General features: G+C 52.7%; 3 protein-coding genes across 4 annotated transcripts in view; all 3 read left to right on the forward strand.

The window, feature by feature from the left end:
* The window catches only part of UBTD1 (ubiquitin domain containing 1), a 70,365-nt gene extending 64,987 nt beyond the window's left edge, over positions 1 to 5,378 (forward strand). The window contains exons 2-3 of the mRNA XM_008950750.4: positions 2,082 to 2,309; positions 4,310 to 5,378. Of these exons, the coding sequence (XP_008948998.2) occupies positions 2,082 to 2,309; positions 4,310 to 4,695 (614 nt within the window). The 3' untranslated portion in view covers positions 4,696 to 5,378. The remainder of the gene's footprint in view (positions 1 to 2,081; positions 2,310 to 4,309) is intronic.
* Positions 5,379 to 6,445: 1,067 nt separating this feature from the next.
* Positions 6,446 to 18,084, forward strand: ANKRD2 (ankyrin repeat domain 2). The gene is made up of 9 exons (XM_003825432.6): positions 6,446 to 7,063; positions 11,964 to 12,065; positions 12,404 to 12,562; positions 12,662 to 12,769; positions 15,014 to 15,112; positions 15,472 to 15,570; positions 16,472 to 16,570; positions 16,761 to 16,859; positions 17,737 to 18,084. Exons 1-9 carry the CDS (start codon positions 6,638 to 6,640, stop codon positions 17,884 to 17,886), a joined length of 1,341 nt encoding a protein of 446 aa, XP_003825480.2. The 5' UTR covers positions 6,446 to 6,637; the 3' UTR covers positions 17,887 to 18,084.
* A 184-nt stretch (positions 18,085 to 18,268) lies between these two features.
* Positions 18,269 to 19,087, forward strand: part of HOGA1 (4-hydroxy-2-oxoglutarate aldolase 1) — a 28,679-nt gene continuing 27,860 nt past the window's right edge. The window contains exon 1 of one of the 2 annotated variants that reach the window (XM_008950751.4): positions 18,269 to 19,072. In XM_008950751.4, coding sequence (XP_008948999.1) covers positions 18,862 to 19,072 — 211 coding nt within the window. In that variant the 5' untranslated portion in view covers positions 18,269 to 18,861. The remainder of the gene's footprint in view (positions 19,073 to 19,087) is intronic. The other variant, XM_008950753.4, reaches the window with a different exon arrangement.

Consider the following 19,087-nt stretch of genomic DNA (forward strand, 5'->3'; position numbering starts at 1 on the left):
TCCCACCTCAGCCTCCTAAGTAACTGGGACTACAGCTGCATGCCACCATGCCCGACTAATTTTTTGTATTTTTTGTAGAGACAGGTTTTTGCCGTATTGCCCAGGCTGGTCTCGAATTCCTGGGCTCAAGTGATCCATCTGCCTTGACCTCCCAAAGTGCTGGAACTACAGGTGTGAGCCACTGGGCCCGGCCTGTATTTTTAATTTTTAGAAGTTCTATATGGTTCTTTTAAGATCTTCTTGGTTATACCTACTATGTACCCACAAAAATTAAACATTTTTAAAAAATCTCCTTGGTCATTGTTTATAATCTCTTATTCATATTTTTAAGGCCCTCATCCCTTAACTCAGTATTTCATAATCTATCCAAAGTCTTTGCAAATCTGATTCTTTTGTCTGCTGTTTTTGCCAGTAAAGCTCGTACTGCCTTGTTTCCTTGCATATTGAGATTTTTTTTTAAAAAAAACTATTACCTTATTTATTTTTCTTGGAACTTTATCTTGGGAATTCTTTGAGGCCTGGTTTGAAGTTGTTTTCCTCCAAAGAGGGTTTGCCTTTCCTTCTGCCACCTCACCACCCCAGGAACACTTTAAATTAAATATTTGGCTTTAGAGTTTTCTGCCCCTACAGGTAACTGTGAATTCAGATGGTGAACTACAGGATTTAGTCAGACCTGAGGTGGAACCCTCACTCACTTACTATGTGACCTGGGGCAAGTCATTTAATCTCTCTAAATCTGTCGTATCACCTGTGAAATAGCAATAATAATACCTACTGCCTAAGGCTACTGCAAGAATGAAATGGGATCATGTATATAAATAAAGGCTTGCCTGGGGTTCTTTCTCAGCAGAGATCGCTGCCTGCAATTCTCTTCCTTGCTTCCTTTTGCCCCAGCCAGTGGGAGCAGCCTGGTGGTGGCCCCCAGCCTCAGTTCTTCCACTCACTGTAGGACCTGAGTTATAGTGGAAGCAGAGTGCTTCACATCTCACTCCTGTGGCTCACTCTGCCTTTAGTTTTGAGATGACTGAGCCTCCAAAAGCCTTTGAGAGATACCTCTGCCCTCAGTCTTGGCTGTGGTTTGGAGTTGTCTTGGAGGTCACTTGGAGCTGGGTAACAAGAAAAATGACATTTGACAGAATTGTTTTCTTTGTCAGATGCTGCAGGAATTTTTTGGGGAGTTTGTTGGTCATGATTGCTTTAAAAATCCTTTTTTTAAGTGGGACATTAGTAACAAGATGTTAAAATTGTTAATAATTTTTTTTTTTGAGACATGGTTTCGCTGTGTTGCCCAGGATGGAGTGCAGTGGCATGATCACAGCTCACTGCAGCCTCAACCTCCCAGGCTCAAGTGATTCTCCCATCTCAGCCTCCCAAGTAGCTGGAACTACAGGAGTGTGCCGTCATGCCTGGCTAACTTTTAAAATTTTTTTGTAGAAACAGGGTTTTACCATGTTGCCCTGGGTGGTCTAGAACTGCCGGGCTCAAGCGATCCTACTGCCTCCCAAAGTGCTGGAATTACAGGCGTGAGCCACCGCGCCCTGCCCCACATCATGTGGGAAGGGTGCGGTGGCTCATGCGTGTAATCCCAGTACTTCGGGAGGCTGAGGCGGGTGGATCACGAGGTCAGGAGTTTGAGACCAGCCTGACTAACATGGTGAAACCCCATCTCTACTAAAAATACAAAAATTAATCAGGCGTGGTGGTGGGCGCCTGTAATCCCAGCTACTCGGGAGACTGAGGCAGGAGAATCGCTTGAACCTGGGAGGCGGAGGTTGCAGTGAGCTGAGGTCATGCCATTGCACTCCAGCCTGGGCAACAAGAGTGAAACTCCGTCTCAAAAACAAAAAACAAAAACAATGGTAGCATATGCTTTGCTGACACAATTATTTTATGTCCCTAGGTTGGTTTTGTGAAGTTTTCTGACTCTTCCCTGCTATTTAGGAAGGGCTTCAGAGACCTGAATACTTAGTAGCCAGTGCAGCAGGGTTTCAGGGTCTGGCCTGGGGAGGGGAGGGGAGGGGGAGGGCAGGTTGCAGCTCAAGTGGCTTTAGAGATGCTGAGCCTCCTTCTGTCCTGCCCAGGACGCAATGAGCCCCTGAAGAAAGAGCGGCTCAAGTGGAAGAGCGACTACCCCATGACTGACGGGCAGCTGCGGAGCAAACGGGATGAGTTCTGGGACACAGCGCCTGCCTTCGAGGGCCGCAAGGAGATCTGGGATGCCCTCAAGGCTGCCGCCTATGCTGCTGAAGCCAACGACCACGAGCTGGCCCAGGCCATCCTGGATGGAGCCAGCATCACCCTGCCTCATGGTAAGTGGGCAGGGCCAGGGCTTTATCCCCGCTGGAGTTAGGGGGTCACCAGCACAGTTTGAGGGTGTTGAGGAGTGTGGAGCGGTGGGGCAGGTGGTTACTCACGTATTCATTCATTCAAGCACCCCTTACTGAGCATGGACCAGGAGTGGGTACACAAAGAAAAAGAGACACAGTATATGCTTGCCTAATGACATGACAGAAAGACAACAAACCTGCAAAGCAGTGTCACAAATGCACTTTGGGACCCCAGAACATCCAAGGCACCGACCTTTTTATTTTATTATTTTTTTTGAGATGGAGTCTTACTTGCTCTGTTGCCTAGGCTGGGGCTCAGTGGTGGGATCTCGGCTCACTGCATCCTTCACCTCCTGAGTTCAAGCAATTCTCCTGCCTCAGCCTCCTGAGTAGCTGGGATTACAGGCATGTGCCACCATGCCTGGCTAATTTTTGTATTTTTAGTAGAGACGGGGTTTCACCATGTTGGCCAGGCTGGTCTCAAACTCCTAAGCTCCAGTGATCCACTGGCCTCAGCCTCCCAAAGGCACTGACCTTTTATTGGGTTATTATGTGCTGGACACTGAACTAGAAACTTCCACTGCATTAGCTCACGTAAGTTCATAGCAGTCTTATGGGGCCATGTAAAGCAGAGGGTGACAGTGGAGCCCTAGAATCACAGACTTGAGTTTCTTTTTTTTTGAGACAGAGTTTCGCTCTTGTTGCCCAGGCTGGAATGCAATGGTGCGATCTCGGCTCACCGCAACCTGCGCCGCCTGGGTTCAAGTGATTCTCCTGTCTCAGCCTCCTGAGTAGCTGGGATTACAGGCATGCGCCATCACGCCCAGCTAATTTTGTATTTTTAGTAGAGACAGGGTTTCTCCATGTTGGTCAGGCTGGTCTCAAACTTCCAACCGCAGGTGATCTGCCCACCTTGGCCTCCCGAAGTGCTGGGATTACAGGCGTGAGCCACTGCGCCTGGCCACAGACCTGGGTTTCAATCTGAATGTTTCCCTTTCCTAACTGTCTTGGCTTTAGCAAGGAGCTTCTCGAATTTAGAGCCTGACTGCCTTACGACTGTAAAGGGGAGATGATTATTAGGATTCAGTAAGATACACATAACATCATTTAGTCCAGTCCCAGCACTTAGTAGGTGCTCAAGAGACAATAACCATATTTCTCCATGCATTACGTTTTGCCAGTAAGGACACTAAGGCCCATGGAGAGCAGAGCTGTGCTATTTCATTCATCCCTGTAACCCCAGCACCTGGCACATGTGAAGAAGTGAAAAATAATATGCCAGGATGAACAAGCCAGTACCTGGTGGAGCTGGGATGCCAGCTCAGGTCTTCCTGACTCCAGCCCTGTACACCTGGTCATCAGGCTGTCCTAGGGAGATCTGACTGTGGGGTGGCCATGGCAGGTGTATTAGTCTGCTCAGGCTCCTGTAACAAAATACCACATGCTGGGTGACTTAATCAAGAGACATTTATTTTCCACAGTTCTGGAGGCTGGGAAATCCGGCATCATGGTGCTGGCCGGTTCAGGTTTTGGTGAGGACTCTGTTGCTGGCTTGCAGGTGTCTGTCTTCTTGCTGTGTCCTCACATGGGGGGCGAGTGAAGAGTGAGATAGTGCTCTAGTGTCTCTACAAGAACTGTAAGCCAGGGCAGTGGAGCACACCTGTAGTCTCAGCTGCTCGGGAGGCTGAGGTGGTAGGATTGCATGAGCCCAGGAGTTCGAGACTAGCCTAGGCAACAGAGGGAGATCTTGTCTCAAAAGAAAAAAAAAAAAAAAAAGAACCATCTTTCCCATCAAGGGGTCAGAAGGTCAGGGCCCCACGCTATGACCTCATTTAACTTTATTTATTTCTGTATAGGCCCCATGTCCAAATACAGTCACATTGGAGGTTAGAGTTTCACCATATGAATTTGGGGGGACCCAAACATTTAATCCATGATAGTGGATCCCCAAGCTGACTCTGACAGCCCTGCCTCTCCCACAGGCACCCTCTGTGAATGCTACGATGAGCTGGGCAATCGCTACCAGCTGCCCATCTACTGCCTGTCACCGCCGGTGAACCTGCTGCTGGAGCACACGGAGGAGGAGAGCCTGGAGCCCCCCGAGCCTCCACCCAGCGTGCGCCGTGAGTTCCCGCTGAAGGTGCGCCTGTCCACTGGCAAGGACGTGAGGCTCAGCGCCAGCCTGCCCGACACAGTGGGGCAGCTCAAGAGGCAGCTGCACGCCCAGGAGGGCATCGAGCCATCGTGGCAGCGGTGGTTCTTCTCCGGGAAGCTGCTCACAGACCGCACACGTCTCCAGGAGACCAAGATCCAGAAAGATTTTGTCATCCAGGTCATCATCAACCAGCCCCCACCACCCCAGGACTGATGGGCCCACGGACCCCTGGGAAGAGGCCCCGCCTGGAGCACTAGGCCCCCACCCTGCTGCGGCCTTCCAGTGCTGTCATTTTCTTCAGGGGCCCTCCCCTCGGTGTGGCTGGTGGGTGAGCCGTGAAGGGACCCTGCCTTTCAGGGCACTACGCGCCACCAGTTCCCGGTACCCAGGGAGCAGGCAGCCACACACGGGCCTTGCAACCTTGTCAGAGAAAAGGCGAACGGGGCCCTCACCCTGCCTCTCTCCCGAAGCAGGTTCGAGCCACGAGGGCCAACCAGGAGGCCCCTGGAGCCCAGATCTGTCATCTGGTGCTGCCAGCTGTGCTCACTCTGGTTTTCTGCTCAGGGTCTGAAGCAGCTGCTGTCTCCCTCCTCTGCCCCCATCCCCTGGCTCTCCCCTGGGCACAGTGCCACTCCCTTGGAAGGGAGGGAACCACCCGTGAGCCCCAGGGCTTGGGAAGCCTGAGGCGGGCCTCTGCCTCTCCCTGCCCCCAGCACAATTGGCAGAGATGAGGCGGGTGGTGGACGGCTGGGCTGTCGTGGCAGGGTCTGCACAGGGCCATGTCCTGGCTGTAACCCAGGCAGTGGGAGGTCTGCAGCCTGGTCATGGCCTCCACAGCAGGTCCCTGTGGACAGACATATCTGCATATTTATCAATAAAGCCTTTTGCTCCTTCTCGCTTGCCTGGCATTTGACTGAATTCTCCTGCAGCTCTGTGGGGCCCCTGGAGCTGTTCTGGTATGGGAACAGGTGGATGCCTGGCCTCCCCAGCTGCTCTGGGCATGCAATCTCCAGCAGAGTGAGCCTGGAACTGCCAGTCTTCTGGGCCCTGATCCCAGCTCCCCTGGTGTCCTCATGAGTCCTCAGGAAAAGCCACTTAACCTCTGAACCCTCTTTGCTTTTCTTTAAAGCAGAGCCATGCTGCCTGCCCTGCCTCCTCCATCAGTTGCTGGGAGGATTAAGCAGGAAGACAGATGTGAAAGTGCTTGCAAGGCGAAGACAGCACCTCAGGAAGGTGGTCTGCTCCTGCAGCAAGAGGGGCTAACTTCCGGCCCCTGGAGACGCTGTAGCCATCGTGATGTTAAAGCAAAATCTCTGACAGATTTAGATCGTGTGTCAGAGGTTTGTGTCAGCTTCCCAGCAAGGGAACCAGAAAGGAAAAGGAACCGGTTCCTTATGCTTCCTAGGGGAATGCATGCATATCTGAAGAGAAGGGAATCTTATATAAGGCTGTTTAGCTAAGGGCGGCCACCAGCCAGGTGAGCCTTACAGAAGCACAGGGCTGGGTGTCTGCAGTTCCCTAGCAGGTTAACCTGGGTCACAGTGACTCAGAGCTCCAGCCTGCGAGTTCCAGGTGTGGAACTGAGGAAGTACAGATCTGCTTTTGCTCCAGTTGGGAGTATTTTTCCTTCTTAGTGAGCATGGGCAGCCTCCTGGCCAGGGAAGTCTGGCACTGTCTGGGCCTGACAGGGAAACCCTGGGAGGGTAGAAGGATCCAGAGTAGCTGCTGTTCCTCGCTAGCTGGGCTTAGTGCTTTCCGGAGACCCCTTTCTTGAAGCAAGACTCTGTAAGCCCTGCAGAGGTCCCCTGAGCACTTATCAAGAGAGGAGACAGATTGGATAAGGTTTGTTCATGACTAAAAGTCACCCAGCCAAATGCAGTGATGCTTAACCGGGAAGCATGTGGGACCCCGGAGAGCCGAAGGCCAGCGTGAGCTGTGATCAGAGAGGGAGACAGCTGCCCTTCCTGCTACCACGGCCCTGGCCTGGACAAGTAGAGTGTGACCCTCCTCACAGCCAGCAGGGCCTGTCTGCAGGACAGCCTGGGAGTACAGAACTGTCCTGGGTCCCCTGTTTGGTTTTCAGGCCCTCTTCCTGGAGCTGGCTGAGCAGGGTTTCCAGGCATCCAGCAGGTGGCACTGTCATCTGGGCTGGAGCATGCAGCCAGCAGTTCCCTTTTGCAACTCAGTTGCCTTGGCTAAGGCCCAACCAGTCCCAAGTGCTCAGGACAGAGGCTGGACGGGCTCCTTCCTGCACCCCTGCTCTTGGGACACAGTGCCCTCCGGCTCTAATAGGCCAGGAGTTGGGGGGGCAACTGGCTCTGCTCCCTGGCCCTGGCTCCCCCTGCTCCCTGGGGCTGCCCGAGGTGAAGGTGACAGGTGGGGGAGGCAGGTGGAGAATTGGGCCAGTGAGCTCATGGCAAAGGCGCCCAGCTGGGCAGGGGTGGGTGCCCTGGCCTATAAAGCCCCCGAGGCCCTGTGGCCTGCAGAGGCGGTTATGGACGGCACCATGGAGGACTCCGAGGCGGTGCAGAGGGCCACAGCGCTCATCGAGCAGCGGCTGGCACAGGAGGAGGAGAATGAGGTGCGAGCAGGGGTGGAGGTGCCCAAGGGGGTCTGAGGAGATCCAGTTCTGCTGTCAAGGGGAGGGAGAGCCTGTCTGCTACACCTGTGGTGGGGAGGGGGGCAGATGTCCCCAGGGGCCCAGTTGGGCCTCATTCCTGTCCCAGGGTATTACTGGCAGGGGGTATTGCTGGCAGCAGAAGACTGAGGCTTCAGCCTTCAAAATTGAGTCAGTTAGATGGGGAGCTGGGCTGGGCTTCCTAAGACTGCTCACCCTCCTGGGCCTTGAGAGACAGTGGGCTGTACAAAGCAGACAGCTGGGTGCTGCCTGGGACTTTCAGGAATGTGTGGCCCTGTGATGCCCCAGTGACTGAGTGGGAGGCTGGGGCAGGGGAAACTCCAGTAGTTGGCCAGTGAAGAAGAGAGTGAGGAAGGGATGCTGGGAAAGGAAGCATGGATTTTGCCAGCCTGCTGGCCACCCTTGGGGAGGCCTTTGGAATGTGGTGTTCTGGGCAATTGCATTTTCTCTGGGATAAGGAAGTGGAGCGGCGGCAGGGGGTGCTGGCTTGTCCTATTCTGCATTTTTTTTTTTTTGAGACGGGGTCTCCCTCTGTTGCCCAGGCTGGAGTGCAATGCATGATCTTGACTCACTGCAACCTCTGCCTCCTGGGTTCAAGCGATTCTCCTGCCTCAGCCTCCCGAGTAGCTGGGATTACAGGCATGCACCACCATGCCTGGCTAATTTTTGTATTTTTAGTAGAGATGGGGTTTCACTATGTTGGTCAGGCTGGTCTCAAACTCCTGGCCTCAGATGATCCACCCACCTTGGCCTCCCAAAGTACTGGGATTACAGGTATGAGCCACCGTGCCCGGCCCCTACTCTTCACTTTATTTAAACTAATACTTCATCTAGTGTTGACTCTGCCAAGAGCCCAGAGCTGTAGAAATGGGTGGACCAATAAGGCTCAGACCCTGCCTTCTTTTTACCAGCCAGCATTCATTTTAGCCCATTTGTTTGTTTCATAGTCAACTAAGAAACAAGGCAAAGGGAAGAAATGACTAAATAGAGGTGTGAATCAGAAGTGGAGGAACACAAGGGGCTCATGAATTGTTCTGAGGGCCTTCAAGGACTCCTCTGTGGACAGGGCCAGGTGCAGTGGCTCAAGCCTGTAATCCCAGCATTTTGAGATCTGAGATCCAAGGTGGGCAGATCACTTGAAGTCAAGAGTTCGAGACCCGCCTGGCCAACATGGTGAAATCCCGTCTCTACTAAAAATACAATTAGCCAGGAATGGTGTCAGGCACCTGTAATCCCAGCTACTCAGGAGGCTGAGGCAGGAGAATTGCTTGAACCTGGGAGGTGGAGGTTGCAGTGAGCCGAGATCGCACCACTGCACTTCAGCCTGGGTGACAGAGGGAGACTCCGTCTCAAAAAAAAAAAAAAAAAAAAAAAAGGGGGACTCCTCTGTGGACAGGAGGATACCTGAGCTGGGCCTTCAAGGGGACTCAGTGGAGTCCAGGATGGTGGAGGGTATTCCAGCCGCAGGAAATGCAGGAGCTGAAGTTTCCATGAGTGAAAGCGTGGCTGTCTTGAGAAAGTCTGGTAGTAGGGGCTAAGGCTGGAAAGACACAAGCCAGAGAGGGCCATGTAAAAGATATTTATTCTGTGGGCAGTGAGGAGCCACTAAATGTTATTGAGTGAGGGAGATTGGTGTCATCTGACCTATTTTAGGAAAGCAGCTCTGATGGCCCTGAGAAGGACTTGTTGGAAAAGGCTGGCCCTAACAGGAATGGAGGGGAGGAGATAAATCAGGTTGGAGGTAGATGCCATTCAAAAAAAGGAGTGTGACTGAATGAGGGGTGAGGAGGAAGGAAGGGTCAAGACCCCAAGGGAAGAAGGGATGAGGTCAGGAAAGAGCTTGGAATGAGCCCTGGCTGGGGCAAGCATCCCTGGATCTCTAGGAATCCCACTTCTCCCTCCCCCAAGGGCGTGTGCCTATGGTTGGCTGGTGCCAGGCAGGTGAGTCATGCTGCTATGCCAGTTCTGGAGTGCTGCCAATAGACACACAGACCTTCAGCAAGGGGACGCAGAGCAGTGTCTTCCGTTCATTCATCCAATAAATATAGCTACAGAGCTGTCAGGACACCAGTGCCAGGCCCTGTGCTAAGCATTTTACAGGCATTCTCCCATTTAATCTGCATCGCAATCTATGACGTAAAGTGGGAGCTTTGTGTGTTTCATGAACTCACATTCAATGCAGCAAACAGCTACTGAGCACCTACTGTGTGCCAGCCCACAAAGACAAACCTGAAATGAAGGGCTGTAGGGTCTGAGGAAGATGTGGGTGAGCATTAGAGTCCCCAGTTGTCTCTACCAGGCCCCAGCCTGGCAGGGTTCTTGGAGGAGAACCTGTGTCTAGCCTGTGCCCCATCCCCAGGGTGGGAGGGGAAAGCGGGCCCCAGAGGCCAGTGCAGGGGCTGGAGTTCCACTGTGGCGAGTTTACTGGGTTAGGTCATCACTGAGAACTTAAGGGTTAGCAGAGATGCTGAGTCTGCTTGCCATCATCCATTCGATCATTCATTCATTCACCAGTCACTAAGCACCTACTATGTGCTAGAGCCTGTCACAGATGCTGGGGACACCAAGATGATTAAGACACAAGCTGGGGAGCCACAGTGGCTCAGGCCTGTTGTCCTGGCGCATAAGGAGGCAAGGCTAGGCATTTAAGGCCAGTCTGGACAACATGGAAACCTCTCATCTATGTGACAACAACAACAAAATTTATAGCCGGGTGCAGTAGCTCACGCCTGTAATCCCAACACTTTGGGAGGCCAAGGTGGGCGGATTGCCTGAGCTCAGGAGTTTGGACCAGCCTGGGCAACATGGTGGAACCCTGTCTCTACTAAAATACAAAAATAATTAGCCAGGCGTGGCGGCATGCGCCTGTAGTCCCAGCTACTCAGGAGGCTGAGGCAGGAGAATTGCTTGAACCTAGGAGGTGGAGGTTACAGTGAGCCGAGATCACACCACCGCACTCCAGCCTGGGTGACAGAGTGGGACTCCATCTCAAAAAAAAAAAATACACAAGCTGGCCCTCTGGATGCTCCCTGAGGAGCCCAGCCAGAGTCCCACATGCAGCAGTAGCTGCAGCCCCAGGTTATCTTTCATTCTTGGAAGAAGATGCAGTGTTTCTGATTAGGCCAGCACTGAGACCTCAAACCATGAAGCCCAACATGAAAGGGAGAAAGCAGTGGCTAACAGAACCTTCAGAATGAAGACCTGGGAAATCGGCTCTCAAAACCACCCTGAAGGAGCAAATGCGGGAGCTCAGGGAGGAATGGGAAAGGGGCCTGAGTGCTCTGTAAGGGTGACCTCCTTCCCAGCTGCCACATTGACTCAGGACCCTCCAACCTGGGCAATTGTTCCTGGACTCATAGCCACACAAGCTGCCTGGTGGGGACTGCAGAGATGGGAGTGCCAGCACATCACAAAGAGAGAAGAAGCAGTCCAGGAAAATCAGAGGGCAAATGCAGAGAAGACCTGGCAGGCAGTTGGACCTGGATTACAGTGAAAAGAAGGTTAAGACTTAGAGCCCGTTTCAGGCTGAAGGCTGAGGAGCTGCTGCTCCCATCACCAAGTTCCCCTGAAAGCAATAGTTTCCAAGCTCTAGACTTCACAGATCAGTGAAATCTGAGAGAAAAAAAAAGTATCTAACAAAGAGTTGCCAAATTTTTTATTGCTGAGTAAGAACATTTAAGAAATAATCATCTCTCATCCTAATTATTTCATCAAAGTGAATTATTTATTTTTAAAACTTATTTTATTCATTTATTTATTTATTTTTTGAGACCGAGTCTCACTCTGCCGCCCAAGCTGGAGTACAGTGGCACGATCTTGGCTCACTGCAACCTCCACCTCCTGGGTTCAAGTGATTCTTGTGCTTCAGCCTCCCGAGTAGCTGGGACTACAGGTGCATGCCAACACGCCTGGCTAATTTTTGTATTTTTAGTAGGGATGGGGTTTCACCATGTTGCCTATGGCTGGTCTCGAACTCCTGGGCTCAAGCAATCCACCTGCCTCGGCCTCCCAAAGTGCTTGGATTATAGGCGTGAGCCACTGTACCTGGCCTATTTATTTTTTGAGGCAGGGTCATTCTCTCTCTCTCTCACTGTCACTCAGGCTGGAGTGCAGTGGCATGATCTTGGCTCACTGCAACCTCCCCTTCCTGGGCTCAAGTAATCCTCCCACCTCAGTAGCTGGCACTACAACAAAAGCCACTACGCTTGGCTAATTATTTAAATTTTTTGTAAAGATGGGGTCTCACTATATTGCCCAGGCTGATCTCAAACTTCTGGGCTCAAGAGATCCTCCCACCTCAGCCTCCCAAAGTGCTGGGATTATAGATGTGAGCCACTGTGCCTGGCCTATTTATTTTTAGAGACACGATCTTGCTATGTCTCTGGAGCTGGTCTCGAACCCCTGGGATTGAGCAATACTTCTGTCTAAGCCTCCCCAGTAGCTGGGACTAAAGGCTGGTACCACCACACCCAGCCAAAGTGAATTTTTAATGCCAAAAAAGTAAAGAAAAAAATAATCTTGGTGCTTGAAAGAGTGAATATATTTAATCTCATGAAAAACTCAACTCTGATGGCCTTTAATGTTGTTTTGCAGGGATCCAGGCCAGTTAGTGGGCAGGTGTCTGAGCTCAGGGTTGGGACTGGGGCTGAAGCTGAGGTGGGGAACTCACCCCTTTTGGGGGCCCCTCCAGGGGCCCTGCTCTTGCTGGGGGCCCCCCAGGATCAGCCAGAAGGGCTCTGAGACCACCCAGGAGGATGTCCCTGTGGGGTGTCCTTGGTGTGGTTGGGGGAGAGGCTGCCTGTCTCCTCGGGTCCTGGAGAAGGTGCCCTCCTTGGATCACCAGAAACTCCGAGGAGACGCACGCCAGAAGCTGCCCATGGACTTGCTGGTGCTGGAGGATGAGAAGCACCACGGGGCTCAGAGTGCAGCCCTGCAGAAGGTGAAGGTAAGCCCGGGAGGATCCAATGTCTGCACCCAGGGGACCAGCCAGGTAGCCATGGCCTGTCTGCACCTCTCCCCACGTGGCCCATGGACCAGCAGTTCAGCACCCCCGGTAGAGCTTGCTAGCCCTGCAGAATCTCCGCCCCGCCCCAGAACTACTGAGTCAGAATTCCCCCAATCTGAGAGCCATCTAGGCCTGGAAGGAGGGATAGACCTTGGTTCCTTCTTTCTTAAGAGGGTCTTCCTGCCCACCCCACCCTCCCCACCAGCTTAGCTCAGAGGTCTCCCAAGCCCCCCAAACTCTCTGCCCAGCCTAGGGGGTTGATGGGCCATCCCGCGCAGGGCCAAGAGCGCGTGCGCAAGACGTCCCTGGACCTGCGGCGGGAGATCATCGACGTGGGCGGGATCCAGAACCTCATCGAGCTGCGGAAGAAACGCAAGCAGAAGAAGCGGGACGCTCTGGCCGCCTCGCATGAGCCGCCCCCAGAGCCCGAGGAGATCGTAAGGGTCCTGGGGAGGACACCGCGAGGGGACGGAGGGGGAGCCCGGGAGGCTTCGGATCGCTGGGACGGCCCGTGACTGCTGCTTCCACATCTGCAGACTGGCCCTGTGGATGAGGAGACCTTCCTGAAAGCCGCGGTGGAGGGGAAAATGAAGGTCATTGAGAAGTTCCTGGCTGACGGGGGGTCAGCCGACACGTGCGACCAGGTGATGCTCCTAGCCGCCCCTGACCAGCCTCCCTGTCAGTTGCCACCCCCACTCCGTTCAGCTCCTGGGTCAGCCCACTGTGAGCCTATTTGAGAGGAGGCACGGGTGTTCTTTGGATGGGTGGGTGGCTGGAGCGCTCAGAATGGGTGTCCCTTCCCCGTACGGGAATTGACCTAAATCTTTAAACCCTTTTCCAACTTGAATCACTTGCAGAGCAACAAATGTCACATGTTTGTTTAGGAAAGAAAGAAAAATAGAATCAAATAAAAATAGACCAGGAGCAGAAGATGTGGGCTCAAACCCCATCTCTCTCACTCACGAGTTGTGGGACCTGTGGCTGGGTCGGTGCCCTCTCCATGCCTCAGTTTCCTCCTCTGTAAAATGGCCTACTTCCCTCACAACATGTTACGGTGATCAAATGGAATATTAGGCTGGGCACTGTGGCTCACGTCTGTAATCCCAGCACTTTAGGTCAAGGTGGGAGGAGCGCTTGAGCCTAGGAGTTCAAGACCAGCCTAAGCAACAGAGTGAGACCCTGTCTCTATATATATATAGATAGAGATATAGATTTTTTTTTTTTTTTTTGGTAAAAGGAAAAAAGGAATATTAGCACCTCAGTAACTCAGTAAGTATTCACTGAATGAATGAAGAAACTATCAAGCATGTGTTAAGATATATTTTTGTTTCTCATGGTATAGTACTGTACTTTTTTTTTTTTTTGAGACAGAGTCTCACTCTGTCACCCAGGCTGGAGTGCAGTGGCGCAATCTCAGCTCACTGCAACTTTTGCCTCTCGGGCTCAAGCAATCCTCCCACCTCAGCCTCCCAAAGTGCTGGGATTATAGGCTTGAACCACCACTCCTGGCCTATTTTTTTTTCATGGTAAAACATAACGTGAAATGTTCCACTTTAACCATTTTAAGTGTACAATTCAGTGGCATTAATTACATTCACAATGTTGTGCAGCCATATTTTCTTTTTCTTTTTTTTTTTTTGAGATGGAGTCTTGCTCTGTCTCCCAGGCTGGAGTGCAGCGGCGTGATCTCGGCTCACAGCAACCTCCGCCTCCCAGGTTCAAGTGATTCTCCTGCCTCAGCCTCCTGAGTAGCTGGGATTACAGGCGCCTGCCACCACACCCGGCTAATTTGTTTATTTTTAGTAGAGACAGGGTTTCAACATGTTGGCCCTTGACAACAAGCTGGTCTTGAACTCATGATCTCAGGTGATCCACCCACCTCGGCCTCCCAAAGTGCTGGGATTACAGGCGTGAGCCACCGTGTCCGGCCGCTTACAGCCATATTTTCTAAATTTTTCATCACCCATCATACTTCTTTTTGTTTTGCCTGAAACTGCCTCTTTCACACTTCCCAGGGTGCTTTCTTGCTCTCGTATCCTGGGATTTGGCACATTAGTGGTTTTCCACCTTTGGTCTGCATTATTGTAGACTTGGACCACATGTCCTTTCTGTTCTTTAGACTCCAGAGTCTTCATCCTCTCAGTCTGTCCAACTACCTCCTACTTCCGAGCACCATGCTAGGTGCCAGAATACAAAAAAACAAAAAAAGCAAAACAAAACAAAAAAACAGACCAGGGTTGGTTCCTTGGGGAGACTGACATGTAACCAGATCATTAGAATATGGAAAGATACTCACTGTGTGTGGCCTGTAACCAGATCATGAGAATATGGAAAGATATTGTGGCTTGAGCGTTTCAAAAGTCCAAGGCAGAAAGGAGAAGGGGAAAAGTTTATTCTTTCTTTGAATCAGTGATCAGTGTCACCTGTTCATGCTGGCCTTGTGCTAGGCACTTGGGGAGTCCAGCAAGACTTGACCTGCCCTCGAACACACTCTCACAGTTAAGGGTCATCTGGGCCCTAGGGAAGCCCTGGCCTAGAGGTTTCAAGGAAATGATGGCATTTGAGCTGCATCTTGAAGGAGTAGCAGATTTTATCAAGCACTCCCAGGAAGTGAGGGCAAAACAGGCATGCTTGGCAGAGGAAACCACCTGTAGAGAGGCATGGCTTGATGTGCCTGGGGGGCCGTGAGAAGGTCGGGTTCCCTGGGGCAGAGGGCTCCCAGGCTGGTCTGGATAGAGCATAAGGGAGCTGGCAGAACACAGAAAACATGGGGGCCAAGCACAGGGGTGAGAATCAAGCTGGGGGGAAGGCCTGGGCCTCAGCTTGGGTGGGAGATGGGCTCAGGCCTGGAGCCAGGGGCCAGGCCCTGACAGCCTCTCTGGGGACAGTTCCGTCGGACAGCACTGCACCGAGCTTCCCTGGAAGGCCACATGGAAATCCTGGAGAAGCTTCTAGATAATGGGGCCACTGTGGACTTCCAGGATCGGGTGAGTGAGAGGGCAGGTATTCAATGGGAGACAGGAGGTGGGTCCAGCACTGACAGACACCCTCTCCCTGCCACCTGTGCCAACCTGAAGCATAAACAGGTTGCTCAGGTGCCAGACTCCACCTCAGTGGCTTATGTGACCTTGAGTAAGCCCCTTCTCCTCCCTAAGCATCCTCTGTGAGTCTGGCTTGGACCAGATGGGCCCTGAGTGTTCTGTTCCACTTGGTCCATTGCCCATGCCCAGGCCTGCTCCCTGTACCTTTCCCCTAGATATCCCTCTGCCTTCCTGGCTGGGGTACATTACCCCCGAATACTTTCTTCCCTGCAGCTCTGTAGTTAGACCCCATCATTTCTTTCTAGCTGGACTGCACAGCCATGCATTGGGCCTGCCGCGGGGGCCACTTAGAGGTGGTGAAACTTCTGCAAAGCCATGGAGCAGACACCAATGTGAGGGATAAGGTGAGGCAAAAACGCTCAGAAGCAACAGATATTGGGGTGGCTGTGGGGAGAAAGGCAGGGGTCCAAGGGCAGGAAAGCCTAGGGGGCAGGAAGGTAGTGAGCTAGTCTGGTTTCTGGCTGCAGAGCAGGGAAGCTAAAACAGTGTCCTACTGGGCCTCCCAGCCCAGGGATGGGTCCCTGCCATCCACACAGGCCCTTGAGGAACCACCATCTGAGGATAGGAGCAGGAAGAGCAGACAAGAAGGGAAGACAAGAGACTCACTGTGTTGGGGGCTTTGGGACCACTCAAAAGATGCAAGATTTGTTCATGTTATCTGTCATTATCCTTCTATCTACCTATCTATTCATCTATCCGTCTATCCATCCATCCATTCCTCCATTTATTCATCCCCTCATTCATTTATTTATTTATGCACCATCCTTCTATTCATTCATTATTTCACGTACAACCTTGAACAAGCGACAGCCTCTGAGCTTCTGTTCCTCATCTGTGAAATGTCTTGCAGAGTTCTTGTGTAGCTTAGGTGGGAAAACATGTGTAAATGAATTATTTATTCAACATAAGGCAAATGTCTTGTAAGCTTTTGCCATGTCCATTACATAGTCATCTCTCAATAAATGACATCTATTATGATTATTAAAAGAAGGGTAGAAGAGTGAGCAGCTGGGTGAGAGGAGAATCATAGAAGGGCTTCCCAGAGGAAGTGGCATTTAAGGCTTTAGAGTTAGGTCATTGGATAGGATGGTAAGAAATTTTACCATTCTCTGCCCCTCCAAGGCTCAGGCCTTGGCACTAGGACTTGGAAGAGGGATTAAGCTGGAGTTAGCACAGCCCCCGCCTTCCCAGGGGTACCACAGTTCAGGCCCCGTCAACCAGCAGTTCCTGATTCCTCCCACCCAGCTGCTGAGCACCCCGCTGCACGTGGCAGTCCGGACAGGGCAGGTGGAGATTGTGGAGCACTTTCTATCCCTGGGCCTGGAAATCAATGCCAGAGACAGGGTGAGTGCTAGCCTGTCCGCTGCTCACCCGCCATGGGTGTGTGGGCAGCCTGCGGGCCCCTACAGGTGGTGTCCTTCCTCCTGGGGCCTTCAGGACTTGGCTCCTGAGCAGGGTCTCCAGCCCACCTCCCATCACCCTTGCCTCCTCCCACGGCCCACAAGGGCCATAGTGAGTGCCACACTGACTCTAGGAAGGGGATACTGCCCTGCATGACGCTGTGAGGCTCAACCGCTACAAAATCATCAAACTGCTGCTCCTGCATGGGGCTGACATGATGACCAAGAACCTGGTAAGCTCATTCCCTCCTTGATTCAGTCTTTGGCATGAGCACTCATACAGTGGAGGTGCTGTCCTGGTCCCTGGAGCAGCCCCCGCCTAGGGACATGTATCATTGGCTCTGGCCAGCACCATAGTACATAAACTTGTCCTCTTCCAGAGCACCATTCCAACTGCCCGCCCCATTCTCTATGTGTGTCTATGTCCAGAGTGCAAGTGCAGAGAGACAGCAGGAGGGGCAGCAAGAGGACTTCCCAAAGACCCCCAAGTAGGCCAGAGGGGGTCCTCAAGTGCTGGCCCAAGGAGGCCAGAATCATGAAAGGCCAGAGCTGGAAGGGACCGAGCACTCAGCTGGCATGACAGTTCCTAGCACCCCATGTCAGCTCCTGTGGTCTTTGAGTTTTCTTAGGATCTAGGCAGGAAGTCCTTGGAAGGGGAAGGTGCCCAGGGAACACCTTGGACTAGGGAACACTTAGTCCAAGTTCTTCTTTGGGGCCCAGAGCATTCACAAAAGGAGGGCATGGGAGAGTCCCTCGGGCTCAAGAAAGGCTAAAGGGATAATGAGAAAAGCAGGAAAATATGGAGAAGGTATAAATGAGGGGTTTTCACCCTCAGCATTATTGACATTTAGGGCTGGGTGATTGTTTGTTGTAGGGGACTATCCTATGCCTTGTAGGATATTTAAGCAACATTCTTGGCCTCTGCCCACTAGATGCCAGTAGTACCCATCCCCTAGTGTGACAACCAAAAGTATCTTCACACAATGCCAGTTGCCCCCATTTGAGAAGCACTGGTGGTGTCAATGAGGGTACCTTCTGTGAAAGCCTTCAGGACAGTTAACAGATTTTCTCTTGCCGACCCCCACGCCCCGTCCCGCCCCCCCCCCCCAGGCAGGAAAGACCCCGACGGACCTGGTGCAGCTGTGGCAGGCTGATACCCGGCACGCCCTGGAGCATCCTGAGCCGGGGGCTGAGCAAAACGGGCTGGAGGGGCCTAATGATAGTGGGCGAGAGACCCCTCAGCCTGTGCCAGCCCAGTGAATGCGTGCCCCAGCCCAGCCAGCTACCCAGCCCCTCTCTGTGTGCAGCCAGAGGGTCCTAAGAATGGCTCCCGGAGCTAACTGAGGGCCCAGCCTTTTTTCTGCATGATCCAGGAGCACCCACAAACTACCACAATAAAAAAGCTGTTTTTGCTAATTGCGATGTTCATTTCCACTTGTGTCTGAAATCTTTGGGAATGAAGGAAGACTGGGGGCAAATGCTGGTTTGGGGAGGAGGGAAACTGGGAGCCGGTTGGCCCTCTGAGCCAGCCCTGCAGCTTCTTTACTGTGGTCTCTTTTCCTTTCCTCCCTGCCACTCAACTTTTCCTGCCCCTTCTCACGTCTCCAGGGCCAGGCTTGGCCCCTGCATGGATTGACTTGGTAATACACTCATCCTGGCCCCCTTCCTGGTGCCTGCTGTCCTGTGGGGCTGTGTGTGGCTAGCACAGGCTTGTCACGTGGCTGCCTTGGCAGGAGGAGCCTGGTAAGGGAGCGGGGCAGGGGATGGACAGCCTGTCACAGGCAGCTTCTTGCCCAGCCTTGCCACACCTCCCACAGGGCAGGGCCTGCTCAGCCAATCAGCTCCACCAACCTCAGAACTGCCCGTGGAAACCTGGCTGGGCTTCTGGCTTCAGAGCTGGGAATTGTGGGAGGAGGGCCCAGATCCCACTGGAGATACCGAAGGAGATACTCTTTAGTATTGGGATCCCAGAAACCAGTCCTATATCTGGCCAGAGGGACACTGGGTTGTGGCATCTCTCTAGCTGCTACCCAGAAGGAACAGGGCCCCCTGGGGCCTATAGGCCTTGCCCCTGACCCTGGGAACACCCAGCTCAGGCCTGCCCCAGTGGCCACAAGTCAGGGAGGCCGCAAATTTTTAACTAGAAACATTGATCATTAATAGGGGGTTAGAAAGAGTTCAAACTAAGTCTCACTCTGGGACATAGACCAATTGTGCTTCAGGCCTTCTGCAGAGATGCTGGGTCCCCAAGTCTGGTCCTCTGTGAGGCAGGGGCTAAGCAGGAGCTTGTCCAGGAATGTGGGGGTCTGGGCCTCAGGGGAGGGGAAGAAGGTGGACATTGCGGGTATCTACCCCCCTGTGACCACCCCCTTCACTGCCACTGCAGAGGTGGACTATGGGAAACTGGAGGAGAATCTGCACAAATTGGGCACCTTCCCCTTCCGAGGTAAGTGGGGCTGTC

This window comes from Pan paniscus, chromosome 8 (assembly GCF_029289425.2).
Source record: "Pan paniscus chromosome 8, NHGRI_mPanPan1-v2.0_pri, whole genome shotgun sequence".
Classification (NCBI taxonomy): domain Eukaryota; kingdom Metazoa; phylum Chordata; class Mammalia; order Primates; family Hominidae; genus Pan; species Pan paniscus.